Consider the following 21,710-nt stretch of genomic DNA (forward strand, 5'->3'; position numbering starts at 1 on the left):
CCTGCTGAGCTCCGGCGATCCTTCTGCCTCAGCCTTCCAAGTAGCTGGAACTACAGGCACGCGCTACCACGCTCAGCTAATTTTTTGATTTATTGTAGAGATGAGGTCTCACCAAGTTGCCCAGCGAGATTACAGGTTGAGCCACTGAGCCCGGCTTCTGTTGTGAAATTTAACCTTATAGATAAACTTTAAATAACCTTAGTATTTTTACTTTGAGTCTTTTTCAAGTATACTTTTAAAACTCTGTATTAAAACTAAATGATAGCTGTATTAAGTCATTCTATTACCAAACAGAATTTAAGTTTTCTTACCTTTTTTGCTTTTACTATATGTTGAAATCCTATATGTAACATAAGAGATTTTATTTATGTTTGTTTTATTTTCTTTTGTTTCAAATTGCTCTTTCAGCAGTATCCTGGTGTGAACCAGCTGTCCTCCAGCCTAGGAGGATTGAGTCTTCAGAGTTCTCCACAACCAGAAAGCCTGAGACCTGTGAACCTCACTCAGGAGAGAAATATTTTACCCATGACTCCTGTTTGGGCTCCTGTACCTAACTTGAATGTAGACCTCAAAAAATTAAACTGTAGCCCAGAGTAGGTATTTATTTATTTTAGAATCTTTCTTAAGTGATGAAAATGTTATGTGTTTTTCAAAAGATAGTAAAAATTATATTAATTCTTTGATTGGAAGTTTTGTTAATGTTGATTGTTACATGTTTGTAGAGAAGCTCTAGAAGTAAATTCAGTTTAGGTCATCAGTTTTTATTCTTATCTCTGTCTCAATTTCATTCCCCTATCACCTGATGCTAGAGAAATTATTTCTATTTGAATAAAGATCTAACTCTAATTTTTTCATTTCTTAAGGCTTTTTCCTCACATTTCAATAGTAAAAACTTCTGATATATTTTATTTTTTATTTTTTTGAGACAGTCTCACTGTTGCCCAGGCTGGAGTACGGTGGTGTCATCATAGCTCACTGCAACCTTGAATTCCTGGGCTCACAATCCTCCTATTCCAACCTCTGGAGTAGCTAGGACTACAGGGGCACACTACCATACCAGCTAATTCCTTTTAATTTTTGTTAGTAGAAACGGGGTTCTCGCCATATTGCCCATGCTGGTCTTGAGCTCAAGTGCTTCTACAACTTCAGCTTCCCAAAATACTGGGATTGCAAACATAAGCCACTATGCCCAACCATCTTTTAAGTGAGGTAGAATCTGTAAGATTTGATTTAAAAGGATACAGACAGCCAGGCTCGGTGGCTCAGCCTGTAATCCCGTGCTTTGGAAGGCTGAGGTGAGTGGATTTGCCTGAGCCTGTGGGTTCGAGACCCACCTGGGCAACTTGGTGAGCCCTCATCTCTACAATACATCAAAAATCAGCCGGGTGTGGTAGCGCATGCCTGTAATTCCGGCTACTCGGAAGGTTGAGGCGGAAGGATCGCTGGAGCCCAGCAGGTCGAGGCTGCGGTGGCCGGGAACGGCCACTGCACTTCAGTCTAGGCAACAGAATGAGACTCCAACTCAAAAAAAAAAAAAAGTTAGCCGTCCATGGTAACGCACGCCTGTAGTTCCAGCTACTTGGAAGGCTGAGGCGGAAGGATCCCCGGAGCCCAGCAGGTCGAGGCTGCGGTGGCTGGGAGCGTGCCACTGCACTCCAGTCTGGGTGATGGCGTGAGACTCCAACTCAGAAAAAAAAAAAAGAAAAGGATACAGACCTCACTTATGTAATCCCAAGAACAGGTTTAGATAAGTGATTTTTCTGATAATTTTCTTTTCCCACTCAAAATGTGAAGACTATTGATCCCCAGGCTTATTGATTCAGCCTTTACTATTTCCTCACCTCTTGGAGAAGCTTAGACTGCATCCTCCTGCCACTAAACCCTCATGTACTTTCTGTGGGATGAACTCTGTTACTTAGCCTTACAGTGCCTCCAAGACCAAGTTTTCTGGGTTTTAACATGCTGTCAGTACTTCTGCCTCCTAAGAATAGAATATTCCCTGGATCTAGAAGTATTTTAGTTATTCTCCTGCTTGTGGTCTTTCTTCTCCTCATAAAATAAACTCTGATAGACCCAACATTTCTTCTTCCTTGTGCTAGGAGAATTAGTATGCTTTAGAGTCAGTGTTTCGCTTTTCTTAAAGTAGTAGTTCTGCAACTTTTAAAAGAGCTACAAATTCTTTTCAACCAAAATGTTATATAAAATTCCCATACAGAAAACAAGAAATGGAACTGCTTTGAGGGTTTCCCCTTTTCTTCTGCTGTACTCTAACACGAACACCCTGCCAATGCCTAAGGTAGTGCCAAAATCATTTCCATAATAAGTGTGTGGATTATGGCCTTGTAGTATGAATGGTTAGGCATCCCCTAAGTAGGTGGTGGTGTGTGTGTATGTGTAAGATCCCATAGGTAGGGTAATGGTGTGTTTGTTTTTACCCAGTTATGTGTTTTTTACCCAGTTATGTGTGTGTGGAAATATCACTCATCAAAATAACAGAACAATTAGAAGAACAAGCTATAGAGTTGGGCAGACCTAGGCTTTTACTATGATTCTATTCATAAGTAACTGTGAGGCTGTAGTTTACTTAAGGTCTCACTCAGTATTGACAACTGTAAAACAGGAATGATAGTAGTATTGACATATTAAGACAATTATTAATTCAACAAATAATTACTTAATGTCTGCTAAGTACAAGGCACTGTTTCTATGTGCTTAGGTTAGAGTTGTAAATAAAACAAAGTTTCTGATCTACATGGAATCATATAACTTATATTCTATTAGGGAAGATATACTATAAGCCATCAAAGTAAATAAGTATATAATATAATGTCAGGGTAATATAGTGGAGAAAGATAAGAGTAGGGAGTGAGTTTACAGGATGACTCTTTTTCATTGAGGAGTCTGGACAGGTTTTTCCAAGGAGTTAACATTTGAGTAGATATCTGAATGAAGTGAGAGACCAAGCCATGCAACTTCTGGGGAGTGTTCTGAGCCACAGAAACAGCAAATGTGATCCTGAAGCAGGAACAAGCTTGGTGTGTTCAAGGAACAATAGTAAGCCTGGAATAAAACACATATCTGTATATCACTACATAATATTAATCACTCTTTTCTTAAAACTTCTTTCCTGGTTCCCAGTATGTCTGCTTCTTACTTCTTTGACTCTCCTTTCTTATTTGTCTATTTGACCTTAACTTGTAACTTCACAAGTTATAAGCACTTACTTTATGAGAGAAACAGTGGTAGGGTGACCCAAGGACAAAATGATCTCTGAACTCAAGTGGAGAGACAGACAAGATACACAATCAACTAAAGTAAAGGAGACTAATTGATAGAAAAGCGTAAACAGATCTCAGAGCACAGAAGAAGTAGTCATTCCTTGAGACTTGATGAATTAGGGTGAGGGTGGTTTTAGAAGAAATAACCTTGTGAGTCATAGAGTGGGAGTTCAACAGGTGAAAGGGGTCATTAATGACAAAGAAGTAGGCCTTTTCACTCATGGTTTTTACTCTTTCCTTTACGTGTCCTATGGGTTAGTCATAATGGAGTAATTATGTTTTCCTGAATGTGTTGTACTTTTCTACCTTAAAAATGTTGAACCTTTAATTTAGGTTTTTTGACATATGTTATATATATGCCTGTTAAGGTTATAACTATAACCTTCCTGTTTATAGTTATAACATGTTCAAATGATTTTCACTCATGCAAATGTTTAACTCACTCACATGTTCTTAATTATCTACTTCAGTGTATTTTTTTGATAACTAATATACCCCATGTTGTTTATGCTTTTTGCAGTTCATTTCGGTGTACATTGACAAATATTCCACAGACACAGGCATTACTGAATAAAGCTAAGCTTCCCTTAGGATTGTTGTTACATCCCTTCAGAGACCTAACGGTAAAGTAACACATTGTACGTTATTTGTGGGTACTGACATATATGCTTATGTACAAGGTACTTAGACTTCACATTTTCTTAGAATTTTTTTTATCTTCTTTTCTTTGAAGTTGGAAATAATCATTTCTGTCACATGCAACTCAGCAGACATTTTCTGATCATCTGCTTTGTGACAGGCCCTAACTGATGCTCTGATCTAACAGAAGACCAAGATGTTAAAAACTATTACAGTGCAGGATAATTAATAGATGTAATTGATCAAATTCTATGAGATACTTAACTAGTGAGTATAATGTCAGAAGTGATTACCTCTGGGTACAGTAGCAAAAGTTTTCTATAAGTGATGAAGTCTGAACTGGATTTTGAAAGTTTTATAGTTTTTGAAGTTGGACCAGCTGGGCTCGGTGGCTCAGCCTGTAATCCCGCGCCTTTGGGAGGCTGAGGTGAGTGGATTGCCTGAGCCCACGGGTTCGAGACCCGCCTGGGCAACTTGGTGAGACCTCATCTCTACAATAAATCAAAACAAAAATTAGCCGAGCATGGTAGCGTGCGCCTGTAGTTCCAGCTACTTGGAAGACTGAGGTGGAAGGATCGCTGGAGCCCAGCAGGTCGAGGCTGCAGTGGCCGGGAGCGGCCACTGCACTCCAGTCTGGGCGACAGTGAGACTCCAACTCAAAAAAAAAGAAGAAGAAGAAGAAGAAGAAGTTGGACCGACCATAGGAGGTACATAAATTTTAGAAGTCCTTTATTAAACACAAAGGAAACACCAACAGTAATATCCATTTAGGAAAACTGATTGTTCTTTAACAAATAACTTTGTAATAATAGAGCAAGTCCAAATACTTCAAGTTTATTGAATTAAAACATTACTTGTTTAATTTCCTACAGTCTATTTGATTTCATAACTAGCTTGCTAGATTTCTCCACATCCTTTTGGTACTTTATACTAATATGTTGTATTTAAAATAAATGTTTAAAACCTCAGAAATAATTTTATTCAGAGATGTTGTTTTTATACTTGATGAGTTACATTTATCTCTTATACTTTTCTGTTACTGTGGTTTTCTACCTTTCCTGTTAGTACTGAATTTCTTTTGCTCTCATTCATCCTCAAAATATTTAGATGCAGATGATACAGAGGTCAATAAGCTTCCTCCTGTAAGGAGCTTATTTCCTAACAGTAAATAGAGAAAGGATCCAAGTGACTAGAAAGTAAAATATTTATATTATGCAATAAATACTATGAATTTATTCATTCAGTAAATACTATTTGATCACTTACTATACAATTACAGCCTTATTCTCTAAACCATAGTTTCCTTTTTTTCTTTTGAGTTGAAGTCTCACTTCATCGCCCAGTCTGGAGTGCAGTGGCATGCTCACAGCCACCCCAGTGTCGACCTATTGGGCTCTGATGATCTTTCTGCCTCAGCCTTCCAAGTAGCCGGAACAGAATGACAGACGCGCGCTATCACACCCAGCTAATTTTTTTTTATTTTATTTTTTGTCTTGCCAAGTTGCCCAGGCTGGTCTCAGACTTGCAGGCTCAGGCAGTCCACTCACCTTGGCCTCCACAAATGCTGGGATTACAGGCTGAGCCACCGAGCCCAGCCTCCTTTTTTTTTTTTTTTTTAATGAGTTAACCAAGGTAGATTTATTAGAGGAAAGATATGTTTGTGAACGGCCCAGTGGCAGGACAGCAGCAAGAGTGTCTATCTGCTGCCTTTTTTTGTTGTTGTTTTGTTTTGTTTAGTCTTTGGAAGGTATTAATAGTTTTTGGTCTGGATTTTAAGTGTACCCATCACCCCCACCTATATACCTTATACCCGATAGGTGATTTTTGACCCTACGCCCCTTTTCCCCTCTCCCTTCTGAGTCTCTGGTGTCCATTATACCATTCTCTGTCTTTGCATATTCTTAGTTTAGCTTCTACTTATAAGTGAGAACATGACGGTGTTCGGTTTTCTGTTCTTGAATTAGTTCACTTAGGATGACATTCTCCAATTCCATCCAAATTGCTGCAGAAGACATTATTTCATTCTTTTTGATAGCTGAATAGTGTTCCATAGGGTATATATATCACATTTTTATTTTCCACTGATTGGTTGATGGGCATTTGGGTTGTTTCTACATCTTTGCAATTGCGAATTGTGAGTTGTGCTATGATAAACATGCAGATGCAGGTGTCTTTTTTATATAATGACCTCTATTCCTTTGGGTAGATACCTAGTAGTGTGATTACTGGATCAAATGGTAGGTCTACTTTTAGTTGTTTAAGAAATCTCCATACTGCTTTCCATAGAGGTTGTACTAATTTACACTCCCACCAACAGTGTATAAGTGTTTGCTTTTTTCCGCATCTGTTTTTTGATTTTTTTTTAATAATGATCATTCTGACTGGTTAATCATATATATATATGATTAACTCATATATATATGAGTTTTTCTAAATATAGATTCCATATATGATACATATATATGTTCCATATATATACTTCTGGAAGTATATATACAAAATTTGTAACCGTGATATTCTCTGAGATACAGAGTTCTGGGCTACTTTATATTTCCTCATTTTCAGTTAACTATTTCCTGATATTTTTTCTTTTTTAAAAAAGGATAGGTAGTTACTTGTATGATAAAAATAGTATAGTATATATGAAAAAAGCTAAATACAAGTATATAAATTTTCTGTGTAGATAGGGAAAAAAAAGCCAGAATGAGATAAACTACAATGATAATGGGTTAGTTGAAGGATATAGAATAATATGTGATCTCAATTTTTTTTATATTTTCTACTTGAATATAGAATTCCATTCCCAAATTAAGCATAGAGCTATATTTTTTTCAAGGTGCATTGCATTTGGCCTTTTGACCTCAGCTCCTGTCGTAACTGCTGTGGCATCTAATAAGCAGTGCCTAATAGTCGAGTGCCAGGTACAGTCAGTCAACAAAGACAGCAGCATTTTTTGTGGTATATGTTTCTCTCTGTTATTTATTGAGTCTAACTGATGAGCTCTGACGAATATGTTTTCTTGGACAGTCAGGCTTTTCTTGGTAACCAGTAACTTTTATGACATCTGGTATGATTTTATTTTAGGGTGGTCTTAACTGCTTTTGACAAGAGAAGGAGAAACTTGATAGCTGCTTGTATTGCTCAGCATATCACTGGATTTTATTAATATGCTTTAATATAAAAACACAATTATAATTTTTGTTCTGTATATGGAACAGAGGAGTTTGTGTTCTCTTTTTCCCTGAGGCTTTTTTTTTTTTTTTTTTTTTTTTTGCTACAACTCCTTTATTTTATTTTCTAGCAATTACCAGTGATAACATCAAATACCATTGTGAGATGCCGATCTTGTCGAACATATATCAATCCTTTTGTATCCTTCATTGATCAGCGTCGATGGAAATGCAATTTGTGCTATAGAGTTAATGATGGTGAGTTCCAGATTTTTTAAATAAGTTTTAATAGTATTTTTAGCATTTTTGTCATTGCCTAGTTTCTCTCCTCATTGCTCTAAAAACAACTTTCCAGCCTGGGCAACATAGCAAGTCCTCATCTCTATAAAAAATTAGCCAGGTGTGGTGGCATGCACCTGTAATCCCAGTTTCTTGGAGGCTGAGGTGGAAGAATTGTCTGAGCCCAGGAGATCAAGGCTGTGGTGAGCCGTGATTGGGCCACTGCACTTCAGCCTGGGCAACAGAGTGAGACGGTGACTCAAAAAAATAAAAAGAACTTTTAGGCTACTTTTAGTGGAAAGAGTAAAGGCTAGAGTTTCGGCTTGCCAAGGGGATTATTGACAATGAGAGTGACAACAAGGGCAAGGTAAAATAAATAAATAAATAAATCATAAAAGAAATGTGATGCTCATGCAGGTAAGCTTATGCAGACTAATGCTTACCCCTGGCAGTTAAAACTGTCTTCTGTTTGTATATCTACTTCATTCACCTCAGATAGACAGTGTGTGTGGATGCATGCATGTGTGTGTGTCTGCCTGTTGAACCCTTTTTCATTTCTGAGTTTCCCCTATTATAATTGCTTTCAAATTTGTTTCTCTCTCTCTGATTTTTTCCTCATGTCATGTGATATGATAAATAGGATACAAGTCCAACAAGGAAGTTTACTTGTGTCCTGGTTTCATCACCTGATTTCAGAGCATACTTTTTTATCCTTTGATCTATTTTTAAAAGAGGGCCTAAGGGATTCATTTTTACCATAAAATGTTCACAGAGCTATTGATAAACTTTATGTAAGCATTGATGATAAAAGTTGTTTATTTCTAGGCATGTATATGTGTGTTTAGTTACAAATTATGTTAACTAAATTTGTACTGAATTCATACCTCTTATCTAGTTCCTGAAGAATTTATGTATAACCCCCTGACCCGATCTTATGGAGAACCTCATAAGCGACCAGAAGTTCAGAATTCAACTGTGGAGTTCATTGCTTCTTCAGATTACATGGTAACTACTCAGTGTTAAAATTGGTTGTGGGACACAGTTGTTTTGGTCATTTGTAATTTGCTGTTAAGTACAATTCTTATCCAGATTTTGAAGTTGTTTATAGTATTGATTTTTTAAAAACAAATTAATGCTGGAAGTTTATATTTAATAGATGGAAAGCTCTTTCTAAAGGTTATTTGATCTGCTAGAAGAATGCATTTTATCACTAAGAAATGTTAGTAATGTTTTCTGATGAAGACTAACACCTACAATTTGTTGCTATTTTGATCAGATTACTTACGTGAATAGATGTACATACTCTTTGACCATTTAACATTTAAGACTCTCAGTACAGAAAAATGTGCATTTTTGCCAAAAACTTAAGTTTCCAGTATCTTAAAGATGTCACTGTCTCACTGGTTCACCCAGTACAGATGCCAAGATAAACAGATATTGACTTCACCCTAAATTTTTTTCTGTTTCAATCATAAAATTTTACCTATTCTTTAACTATATTGACTCTTAAGATCTGGTTCTTCTTTTCACTTACAAAAATGAATTCTTGGCTTAAGTTCTCATCTCCTTTATCATATCTCCTCAGTTTTAACATATTTATAATACTGTATTTCTTCTGTATCCTCATTTCTATTCCTTAGTTGTTGGCAAAAATTTTAAATGCAGCTACTGACAAAAATTCCTGGTTGTTGGCCCCTCTTTATTTTTGAATTTTCATAATCTTTTGTCTCTATTTAGCTTGATCCCACTTAACTCTGTTTTCCTGTCTGATTCCATATTAACTATAATAAACTTTCTATTGATCACTTTTACTCTCAATTTCTTACTTTGTGTATAACTTATTATGTTCCCAACTCTGTTCTGGGTCCTTAGGAACTTTAATTGAAGTGGTGAAGCAAGATATGATCTTTAATTTTTGTCATGTAATTCATATAACCTTTAGCATATTCTAAGAAAGGATTTCATATAGTCTTTTATTTTAACTCTATATAACAGCAATTTTTAAGCATACCACAAAGAAAAAAAGTATAATCAACTATCCTTTACCCATCACAAAACTTCAACAATATCAACATAAAGACTTTTTAAAAACATATTTACAGTATCATCACAAGGACTTTCCTAACACTTAGCAGATAACCTTTAGGGTTCAGTCACCACCAGGTGACCCAGTAACGAGTCCTAATGGCAGGTTGTCAGGTTTAAAATTTATTTTTAAAAAATAAAAAATGTTAAATGTTTTTGGGAATAGGGAAGGGATATATATACAGAAAGCTTAGTATTTAAAAAGTTAGATATTTTTAGGAGTAGGTAAGGGATGTAAATATTGAGAGCTTAGTATTAAATAATAAACAAGCCTACATGTTAAAAAGAAATCTCAGCCAACACACCTTACCAGAAAAACATTTAACCCTTACACTTAACTATTACTGTCATGCTTAATCCACAACCATCTTTACAAAGAAAAAAATTAAAGAAGGGAGTGTCATTTTCATTAGCACATAAGAGCTTGCAAAACAGCAATCCTTTAATTTTTGGTATAATATATTCATTAAACATTAGTAGTAATGGTGATATAAAAGGAATAAATTGCATCTACTAAATACATTGCATTATTTTCATTCCTTTTAGCTTCGTCCTCCTCAACCCGCAGTTTACTTGTTTGTTTTAGATGTGTCTCATAATGCAGTAGAAGCTGGATATTTGACAATTTTGTGCCAGTCACTGTTAGAAAATCTAGACAAGTAAGAATTTTGTTTACTCGTGTGTGTGTGTGTGTGTGTGTGTGTGTGTGTTGTATATAAGTATGAAATGTTTAGTAGCTGCTTGTGGGGTTGGTTTTTATTAAATTTGGTTTCATTTATCTAATAATTATAAGAGTACTTAATGTCTACCATAGACTAAGGATTCTGATACTTGAATTATTATGTATGACTTGGTATCTGAATTATGAAATCAAAAAGTTTAATATTTAGTCAGGAATTTAGATCTTGTCTAACTATCCTTCTGACTTAGCCAATCTGAACACTGTGGCCCAGAAAGCTTGAGTTTGCCAGGGTATCAAGAATCTGGATGAGACTGTTATCAAAAAAACAAAAGATAACAAGTGTTGGTGAGAAGGTGGAGAAAAGGGGAATGTAAATTAGTACAGTTATTATGGAAAATGGTATGGAGCTTCCTCAGAAAATTAAAAACAGATTTATCATATGATCCTGCAATCCCACCACTGGGTATTTCCAAAGAAAACAAAATCATTATGTTGAAAAGATAACTGTACTTCCATGTTTGTTGCAGCATTATTCACAAAAGCCAAGATATGAAATTAACCTAAGTCTCCATCAGCAGATGAATGGATAAAGAAAACATGGTACATAAACACAACAGAATACTATTTACCTTTAAAAAGAAGAAAATTTCTGTTATTTATGATAGCATTGTGAACCTGGAACACATTAAGTAAAATAAACCAGACACAGAAAAAGTACCATGTGATCACACATGTGGAATCTAAAAATGTTGATCTCATAAAAGCAGAGAGTAGAATGTTTGTTACCAGAGGCTGAGGTGGTGTCAGTGGGTTGGGAGATTGGAAAGATGTTGATCATGATATAAAAATTTCAGTGAGGAGAAATAATTTCAAGAGATCTGTTGTATAGCATGGTAACTATAGTATATTATATTCTTGGAAAATGCTTAGAGAGTAGATTGAAAATGTTCTTACTGCAAAAATAATAACTTTGTGAGGTCATACATAGGTTTATTAATTAGATTTAGCCATTCTACAATATATATATTTCAAAACATGTTGTAGATGATAGACACACATGGTTTTATCTGTTGGTTTAAATAAAATAAAAATAAAGTTAAAAAAAAAGTCTGGATGAGAGAAACCTAGGTGGAATTTATGCCTGAGGAATAAATATTTTTATAAGCTAGTATTAATTGTACTACGTAGAGAATGAGCTGGATAAAGGGAAGGAGGGAACTTGGTAAATTAGGCTCTCGTTTTGACACATTAGTAATGAGCTGTATTGTGGGAATGGAAATAGAATAAAGGATAGGTGGCTGATACCTGGTTCTAATTCCTTCCTCTGTATCTACCAGAATTAGTCATGAAGGAGACACTCAGCTAGCTTTAAAAATGATCCTTCCAAATCTCTGAAAACAAGTCACTTGCACGTTTCTTTCTTTGTGCCACACCCCCAAGAGATGTGACTTAAGATTATCAGTAAGAGTGGTTCTCCACTGCAGTGGTTCCTGACTTGTGTAGAGGTGTGGGCATGGTTTTGTATGAATACTTTGTCACAGGTACTCTGGTGATTCCAAAAGGTTCTCCTCCATCTTTCATTTGAGCATGGGAGTCATGAGCGCCATCTCTAGTCACCGTAGTCTGCATATCAGGGATCTTGGTCTCTAAGGAAGCTGACAACATTCAGATGTTCAGGATTTTTAAAATTCAGAGATATTGAAAGATTTGCTTTTAGTATTAGTAATTCAGAATTTTTATGTTTTTTATCATTGGTTGAAGTATTTGCTCCCTACTTTAACCACAAGTGCTTACTTCAAAAACAACTTTTGGGCAACCCCTTCAGGTCCCCTCCCACTATGGGAGTTTTTCTGTCATCTCAATAAATCCTGCTTTCTCAAAAAAACAAAACAAAACTAAACAAACTTTTGCAGTGATTAGCAGTGGAAGATCACTCTGCAGAGAAATGGTTGATTAGTTTGTTGTTGTTTATCTTTAAATACCAAGTTTTAATCCCCCAAGGGGGCATATCATTCCCAAAGGTACTGCAATACAAGGTCGATGCATGGAATGAATTGAATAAGCTCCTATTCCATCTCCCTGCTCCCCAAATCCACTTAATATATTAACATCATATAGAAAAGTATGGGAATATAGCCACCCCAGATAGGAGCCACACTGACAAAGATAATTGACTACTTGCAAATAAAGTAGACTGTGCAAAACCAAAAGTGTAATATTGGGAATGAAAAGTGTTTTACTGCAGAAAATGGAGACATTAGGAAAGTTTAAAAAACAGTTAACATGATAAGATAGCAACAATGTAGTAACATGTTTTTGGAAACAGCTCTGGAAATATCTATAAGAAAGAGCAATTTGCTGCTGGAGTAGTTCCATGTTTTGAACTTAGGGTAGGTCAGCAGTCTCTACTCTAACCAGTAACAAATTACCCAAATTTCAACGACCTTAGAAATCTCATATAAGTGAAGATTATTTGAGATTTATGAAAAATCATAAATCTTTACCAGTATTGGTAAGCTGAACATGCACATAATTTGTTGCATTCTGTTCTCTGAAAAGCTACAAATACAGCCAACCTTGGACACTGTATTTGAGTACCCTAATCAATCATCCATAGCAGCAATAATGCTTCTTGCTTTGATGCACATTCTGTTTTAGCATCCTGTAATATTCAAAAGTATTTTAAAGGCATTGCTAAAACAATAAATTACTTAATTGAAGTTAAAGTTAACATAGCTAATGGTATTTTGAAATGTGCTTCTGTAAGATAAGGCATCTATCTTACTAATAAGGAAAGCTTGACAGGCAATGAAATGGTAATATATTCTTTTATACTGTGGCATTGACTTTTGAAAACGGTTCTGATAGAATGTTAAAAGATTGATGACAGATAGAATATTTCAATCTTCATAAGTGTGGTTTTTGTTTAAAATTTTACACATTAAAATCTGATTTGTATTATATTCAATCTTTTCTTGGAAAGTATTCATTTGTCATTCTGCCCTTAAAATGCTTGAACAAGATACATTATCATTGTAATGTTGGACCTGAATATGGGTACGTTTTCACTGAAAAAAATATGCTTCAAAGGAAAGTTAGCAAGAAATCTTTGTTTTTTAATAATTTTATTTTTATTTTTGGTTTATTATTTGAATGCTGATATAGCTCAGTTTTGTTTTTGTTTTTAGACCAAATCTCACTGTTGCCCAGGCTGGAGTGCCATGGCATGATCACAGCTCACCACAGCCTTGATCTCCTGGGCTCAGGTGACCCTTCTACCTTAGCCTCCCAAGTAGCTAGGAGTTCAAGTGCACACCACCACACCTGACTAATTTTTTTAATTTTTATAGAGATGAGGTCTCGCTATGTTGACTAGGCTGGTCTTAAACTCCTGAGCTCAATCCTGCCACTGCACCTTCCTGAAATGGTAGAATTTCAGGCATGAGCCGCCGCACCCAGCCTGAAAATGGAAAGTTTCATCCTTGCTTTTCTCTGATATATATTGGTTTTGATAGAGATGATTTTTCTGTCCCCTATAAAGAAACATGTAATTTTCCTAAGACTTACTTTACTATTTTTTTATTTTCTGAAATAAAATATGCTACTGAATACTTCAAATTTAAAATTGCCATTTTTATCTTTAGGCTTCCCGGAGATTCACGAACAAGAATAGGATTTATGACCTTTGATAGCACTATTCATTTCTACAATTTACAAGAAGGATTATCACAGCCTCAGATGTTGATTGTGTCTGATATAGATGGTAAGCAGACCGTAAAATAAAAGTCTTTCTAACTGTATACTTTTTAAAATCAGAGTCTCATTCTGTTGCCCAGGCTAGAGTGTGGTGGTATACTCACAGCTACTACAGGCTCGACCTTCTGGGCTTAAGCAATCCTTCCACCTCAACCCTTGCAAGTAACTGGAACTACAGTTGTGTGTCACCACGCCCAGCTAATTTTTTAATTTTTATAGTGGAGATGAGGTCTTGCCAAATAGCCCAGACTGGTCTTGAACCCCTGGGCTCAGGCAGTCCTGTCGCCTCTGCCTCCCAAAGTGCTGAGATTACAGGCATGAGCTACCACACCTGGCAAGGAAGCTCCTTTATTTTACAATACATCTTGCTATATACTGTGAGGATAATTTGGTGCACTTCGGTATTTGTTTTAAAATAATTGATTCTACGTTTTTTACACCTACATATATAATACACACACATCTGATACATACAGAGTATATGTTTTTAATAAAGCAACATTATAATACACATTGCATGTATGATCTGATAAAACTAAGATTTTTGACCTGATTTGTTCATTAAAATGTTTTTTAACATTTTAAACATTAAAATGTTTTTAAAGTGTTCATTAAAATGTATGTTTTTCCTGTAGATGTTTTTCTACCTACACCGGATAGTTTACTTGTGAATCTATATGAAAGTAAAGAGGTGAGATTGATTTATTTTCTTAACATATAAAAATATTTATTTCACCTGTTAACTAAAATGTTTAACATCTGTTTACTTACTATATTAACATTGAAAATAATATACAATATAGGTAGCATATATACTTACCCCTCAGTTTACAGGCCTCAGAAATACAGTAACACACACTATAATCTGGAATGTTTTAAAGAATATTGCCTTGCCTTCTTAATAACTCAAATTTTAATCTTTGTTTTCCCAGCTTATAAAAGACTTATTGAATGCATTACCAAATATGTTCACCAATACAAGAGAAACACACAGTGCCCTTGGTCCTGCACTTCAGGCTGCCTTTAAATTAATGTCTCCAACAGGTGGCCGTGTGTCTGTATTTCAGACACAGTTACCCTCCTTGGGTGCAGGACTTCTGCAGTCCAGAGAAGATCCTAATCAGAGATCGAGTACAAAGGTATTTTTTGTTTAGTTTCTTTGTCATATTCATGATGGTGTTTTCTGCCTCTATAGACTATGTCATTATTTGTTTATTATTCTACTTTTCTACTTCATTAATAAAAAGTGGACAAGTTAGTTTAACTCTAATTATCTTATTTTTGTGTTGCAGTATATTCTTTTTGTTACTTTACTTGCAAGTTATAGAAGTTTAGAAATCATTTACTCGCTTTCATTTTGCAGATGAGGAAGCAGATTAAAGTATTTTGCCAGAGGTTAAATAACTATTTAATGGTAAAGATGTGACTTGATTTTCTGACTCCAGTGCTCTTTTCTATTAAGTTTTAAAACTTATGAAATGTGAACTATTAAAATTTAGCAACTCATAATAATAAAGTTTGTAATTATAAAGATAGTACAGATCGTTGTATAAAAATTAGAAAGTGGCCTGGCTCGGTGGCTCAGCCTGTGGTCCCGCGCCTTTGGGAGGCTGAGGTGAGTGGATTGCCTGAGCCCACGGGTTCGAGACCCTCCTGGGCAACTTGGTGAGACCTCATCTCTACAATAAATCAGGAAATCAGCCGGGCGTGGTAGCGCATGCCTGTAATTCTGGCTACTTGGAGGGCTGAGGCGGAAGGATCGCTGGAGCCCAGCGGGTCAAGGCTGCGGTGGCCGGGAGCGGCCACTGCACTCCAGTCTGGGCGACAGAGTGAGACTCCAACTCAAAAAAAAAAAAAATTAGAAAGTAGAGAAACATATAAATCATCAGTAATCTCACTGTCAAAATACTAGCATTTAGTTATACAAATATGCCTAATTGGGCATCATACAGTATTCAGTATATATGTATGTACAGAGGGTCCGCAAAAAATGTATACACATTTTAAGAAAGGAAAAAAACTGTATTAAAATTATAGATGAATACAAATCATGTTTGACTTCTGCAATTACAGGAGGTGCTCAAAGCATCAGCATCCAGATACTTCTGATTATGGCAAACTAAAAATAATAGATAGATAACATCTCTTAAAATATGTATACTTTTTTTGCACCCTCAGTATTTTTAACTGACCTTTTTCATTGTGAGCAGTCTCTGAGGTCCCTAAAACTCTAATATATATATATATATATATATATATATGCTTTTTAGCCACTGAATAGTTATCTCCAGTGTTTTCACTATTAAAAAGGAAAACGGCCAGGCATGGTAGCACATGGAGTAGCCTGTAATCTTAGCTACTGAGAGGCAGGAGGATCATGTGAGAGCAGCCTGGGCAGCATAGACTTTATCTTTAAAAAAATAACAAATGAAAGAAATACATGAGGCTGAACATTACTTGCATTTTACATGAGGATTTGGTCAGGGCATTTATTATTCAATTCATAAAAGAATTAGAGCATTCATTTTTGTTTGAACAAGTTCTATCTGATCTCAACTTACAATTGAGAAGAATGCCATTATAACTAGTTATGACTATGAATTAAACAATTTTAGTAGTGTCATAAATCTTTAGCCACATATTCAGTTTTTCCATAGGATTAATTCCTAGAAGTGAAATTACTGAATCAAAGGGTGTAATTTTTATTTAAGTTATTGAATAAAGATTATTTTCTTTTGGGTTTTTTTTTTTTTTACCAACTTGTAATCTTAGGACTCTCATCCTCCAACCACTGTAAGTATTATTGCTTTTTCATTTTATTTTATTTTTATGTTGTTGTTGCTTTTTTATTCTTTCCCAGTTTGCTAGAGAAAAATGGCACCATATTTAACTTCTTATGGAAGTTGTATTTTTTAATTGCTTTCAAAAGAAAAGCTAATCTTTAAGTTGGGACAAATATATTTTTAAACACATTAACAGGTATAGCTAACAAAATAACAGGAACATAGGAAGCTGTTATATATTTATTGAACCTTTGTTCCAATTTGTTGTTTTTCTCATTCAACTTTCAAAAATACTCTTTTTCTGCCTGGGACTGCCTGTCTCTAATATAATCATCATGCAGTGTAATTACAAGGATTAACACAGTTTGTTAGTCAATGTAGCATGACAATTAAGGTCTTAGAGACTCCAGTTCACCTTCTCAGCTCAAGTTTTCTCATGCTAGAAGGAAAAGTTTGCTTGATCTTTTACTTTCTAATGTTCTATTTCAGTGTATGATAATGGTTAGCAGCACTCACTGGAGCAGACTTCCTGGGTTTATATTTCGGCATCCATCTCTCAATATCTGTGCAGTCTTGATTCAGTTATTTAATCAGTTTTTGTCTCAGTTTCCTCATCTGTAAAATGTAAATACTAAAAACCATATGAGATATGTGTTATTATGAAAATTAAATTGTTTAATTTATGTAAAATATCTCAAGCAATGCAAGTACATAAGTACTCTTTTAAAAAAAAAACTCCTTAGTTTGGTAGGGGGGCAGAGGATATCCTCTTTTTTATTATAAAAGTGACATCAAAATATGTGCATAATTAATGATTTCTAGCTCTTTATGATCTGTTGACTTAGGTGGTACAACATCTTGGCCCTGCAACCGATTTTTATAAGAAACTTGCTTTAGATTGCTCAGGACAGCAAACCGCAGTGGATTTGTTCCTTTTAAGTTCACAGTATTCTGATCTTGCTTCTCTAGGTAAGGACAGTCGTCATATGTATTTCTGTTTACATAAACATTTTTAGTGTATAGTTAAACCTAAACTTTTCAGTAAGCATTCTCAATATTTTGGGAGTAAAACATGTGAACTAGTTAGATGGTGTGAATGAAAATTATCAGTTAACTTGTAAGCTCTATACAATATAAAGTTCTGTTAGTATTTTGTTGTATAGCATAAGTTTCCTTACCATTTCTGCTCAACAAGCTCTCTTGTTTGTTATATTTTATGGATATTTCTACCTTCTCAGATTTATATGTTCTTATTTGGACAGCTTAAATTTTCTCATTATGACTAAGATTTCTTCATAATGTAGAATATTACTGTTTCTGTAGCTCATCCTTGTATTTCTCTCTGAAGCTTGCATGTCCAAGTATTCTGCAGGGTGCATCTATTATTATCCGTCTTTCCACTATACTCACAATCCTTCACAAGCAGAAAAATTACAAAAAGACCTGAAACGGTATCTCACAAGAAAAATTGGATTTGAAGCTGTTATGAGAATAAGGTGTACTAAAGGTATGAAATTATAAAAATTATGCTTTGTGTTAAATATTTGTGTTAAATATCAAAATCAGTGAGTATTCTGTGCATTGGCTACCCATGACGATGACTGTTCATCATAGAAGATTTTCTATTTGATCTAGTCAGCCTTCCACTGTTTTAAATATATATATTAGTAGTTAATGAATAATCATTGTCCAGTTTTTCAAAATAACTTGAGTGAGTGGGCGAAAGAAATGTTTTGATTGACTAGGAAGAACTTAAGAGAAACCCTGTTTTGGAAATGGTTTTAGAAGGAGAATTAGAGGAATAGGGAAGATTCTAAGTAAAAATCATCAAATTAAGGATCTTTGCCTTCATAATATTTAATTTACATTTCCTTGGTTTTATGTGAATTTTTGTTGGAGGGATTCTGATCCCTTATTTTGTAAGTCTAAAGTGACTCAAACAGTTACCCTCATTTGCTTAATTTTATTAAATCTATGTCTGACTTCAAATCACGTGAGAAAATATGAATAAGGTTAGGTATCAAATACAAGTTAACTGTGTGGGCTGTCTTTTACATAACTTGCATTGGTTTTTCAAATTAGTATTTTAGAAACTCTGCCTACACTTCAGCTTTACCCCCCAGTTATCCTTTTGATTCACTGTCAAAGGTATCTTTGACTTTAAAAAGTAACTTTTGCTCGAAGTGAAGATAACTGTTGTTAACTTCGTCTTTTATATCAAGTTTTCTCTATTTTAGGTCTTTCAATGCACACTTTTCATGGAAACTTCTTTGTCCGTTCCACTGATTTGTTATCCCTTGCTAACATCAATCCTGATGCTGGATTTGCAGTGCAGTTGTCAATTGAAGAAAGTTTGACAGATACTTCTTTAGTGTGTTTTCAAACAGCCCTGTTATATACATCAAGCAAAGGTAATGTTAGCAGATATGAAGCAGAGCCTGCCATAGTACAGCTCCCCTTCTTTCACATGGAGTGGGGGAAAGAATGAATGAATACACAGTGGGCACTCATGGAATTATCATTAGTCAAATATATGTTCTATTATTTCCTTTCTTTTTTTAACTCTTACTTTTGAATATTCAGATAATATACCTTTTTTTATTTGTGGAAAACTTGTATTATTAGGATCATGTTTCAAAGCAATTCATGCTAAATCCAACTATGCCACCCTTTGTTTATTTCTTGCCCAGTAAAATAAGACTGTGCAGCACTTAAGGCCTTCATTTGTTGTTACACAGTCTAAGTTTTCTGGTATTTTACTCTGTTGAATATAATTTAGAATGAGTAACATTAAAATAAAATCTTAGCCAGGTGCATGGTGGTGTGTGCTTTGGTTCCAGCTACTTGGAAGACTGAGGTGAAAGAATCGCCTAAGCCCCGCAGGTCAAGGCTGCAGTGGCCCTGAGTGTGCCACTGACTCTGGCCTGGGTGACAGAGTGATACTCCAACTCAAAAAATAATAAAATAAATAAATAAAAGCTAGAACCTAATGTTCAGCCATATACAAAATATAGTATATGTCCATAGTCTATCTTAAGATTCAGAGAGGAAAAAAAATGATATGGAGAACATTTAATTTTCTTTAAAACATGTTAGTTGTAAGAAGAAGAAGAAAAAAGAAAACTAGCAACTCCCCAACAGGAAATGTCTGAAAATGCAAATTAATCACAAATATTAACATATACTCCAAAGAAATTTCTGGCTAGTAATGTAAACATTTATCTTATTTCTCACCAGCAAGAAATTTTAAAAGTTCTTTCTAGTTAAATTATTTATACTAGGTAGCAAGAAAGATAATGCCTTAAAAATACTTTAAAATCACAAGTCTCTCCTAAGGAAATACAAATTTGGTTATATATATGAATTTACTCAGCAAACTATTTTCAGCCACAATTTGGAGATACTCTAAATGTCCACTGAAGAATGTTTACGTATATATGGGAGATTTAGGACAAAAATATTATACAGAATATTTAAATTATGCTTTGAGAAAATAATGTGAGAAACTGCTCACAGTTTTTTAAGTGCAAATGTAAAAGATAAACATATAATTCTCAAAATGCTAACATTTCTTTTCACTTAATTGAAAATATAGATATTTTCATTTTCTCACTAAATTCACATGTATTTTTATCAAACTCTTTAATGTCTGTGAGTGCTTTTTATTTTCTCCTCCAACCTGATGTATATTTTCGTCTTTAATATGAGCTTTACAACTTACATACATACTCAGACACAGTAAAATAAAAAAGCAATGCAATGCGAAAAAAATCTTAATTGTAAAACTGTTTTACATTTCAAAATCCTGTTGGTGATATAATCTAGCCAACACTATTAAGTTGAATAAAATTTTGACTATTTGCTCTATTTCGTTCTTGATCTCCTGTGTTTTACCATAACACTTACTTATCATCTGTGTAGGTGAGCGGAGGATCAGAGTACATACACTTTGCTTGCCGGTGGTTAGCTCACTCGCAGACGTGTATGCAGGAGTGGATGTACAAGCTGCCATCTGCCTTCTGGCAAATATGGGTGAGTGAAAAATGAAGGAACAGATAAAATGTGTTGTTTTCTCCTAAAAACTGAAGGTGGGTTTTTTTTTTTTATTACCCTAGAAATCTCTTACTTAAAAAGTGTGTTTTACATTTTGCTGCTGTATATGTTTTACCTTTTACTGCACTGTGAATTAAATTATCCCTTTGTTTCTTGTTAATTTTTAGTTTTAAAATGTTTTAGGAAATTCACAGTTGCTAAAAAAAAAAAAAAAAAAAAAAAAATGGTAAAAACCTGACCAGGCACTGTGACTAATGGTTATAATCCCCACACTTTTGGGAGACTGAGGTGGGAGGATCATTTGGGTCCAAGAGTTCAGTACTGCAGGGAGCCATGATTGTATCATTGGTCTTCAGCCAGGGCAACAGAGCAAGACCCTATCTTTATAACAACAAAAGCCAAAAAAATGATAAAAACTTAAGTGTCCTTCAAATAATGAATTTATGCACAAACCATGGCACATCCATACAATGAAATACAACTCAGCAATTAAAAAAGAATGAACTTGGCCGTGCTCAGTGGCTCATCTTGTAATCCCAGCACTTTGGGAGGCTGAGGTGAGTGAATTGCCTGAGCCCGCGGGTTCGAGACCTGCCTGGCTAACTTGGCGAGACCTCATTTCTACAATAAATCAAAAAATTAGCTGGGTGTGGTAGTGCGCGCCTGTAGTTCCAGCTACTTTGAAGGCTAAAGTGGAAGGATCGCTGGAGCCCAGCAGGTCGAGGCTGCGGTGGCTGGGAGCGGCCACTGCACTCCAGTCTGGGCGAATGAGTGGGACTCCAACTGGAAATAAAAAAAGAATGAACTGGGTGCATGGCTCAAGCCTATAATCCCAGCTCTTTGGGAGGCCAAGAGGAGGGTTCGAGAATAGCCTGGGCAACTTGACGAGACCTCGTCTCTACAATAAATCAAAAAATGAGCAAGGCATGGTAGCATGTGCCTGTAGTTTGGCTTCTTGGAAGGCTGAGGCAGAAGTATCTCCTGA

The 21,710-nt window shown here is 35.2% G+C and overlaps 1 protein-coding gene across 2 annotated transcripts in view; it reads left to right on the top strand.

Moving 5' to 3' along the window:
* Nucleotides 1-21,710, top strand: part of SEC24B (SEC24 homolog B, COPII coat complex component) — a 76,284-nt gene that overhangs the window by 43,105 nt on the left and 11,469 nt on the right. For both annotated transcript variants that reach the window (XM_021707393.1, XM_008074730.2), the window contains 12 exons: nt 412-593; nt 3,799-3,901; nt 7,219-7,345; nt 8,262-8,371; nt 9,998-10,110; nt 13,778-13,896; nt 14,525-14,580; nt 14,822-15,028; nt 17,518-17,641; nt 18,021-18,179; nt 18,910-19,083; nt 20,594-20,704. In XM_021707393.1, coding sequence (XP_021563068.1) covers nt 412-593; nt 3,799-3,901; nt 7,219-7,345; nt 8,262-8,371; nt 9,998-10,110; nt 13,778-13,896; nt 14,525-14,580; nt 14,822-15,028; nt 17,518-17,641; nt 18,021-18,179; nt 18,910-19,083; nt 20,594-20,704 — 1,585 coding nt within the window. The remainder of the gene's footprint in view (nt 1-411; nt 594-3,798; nt 3,902-7,218; nt 7,346-8,261; nt 8,372-9,997; nt 10,111-13,777; nt 13,897-14,524; nt 14,581-14,821; nt 15,029-17,517; nt 17,642-18,020; nt 18,180-18,909; nt 19,084-20,593; nt 20,705-21,710) is intronic.

Source organism: Carlito syrichta, unplaced genomic scaffold, assembly GCF_000164805.1.
Source record: "Carlito syrichta isolate Samal-C Ts95f unplaced genomic scaffold, Tarsius_syrichta-2.0.1 Scaffold317361, whole genome shotgun sequence".
Taxonomy (NCBI): domain Eukaryota; kingdom Metazoa; phylum Chordata; class Mammalia; order Primates; family Tarsiidae; genus Carlito; species Carlito syrichta.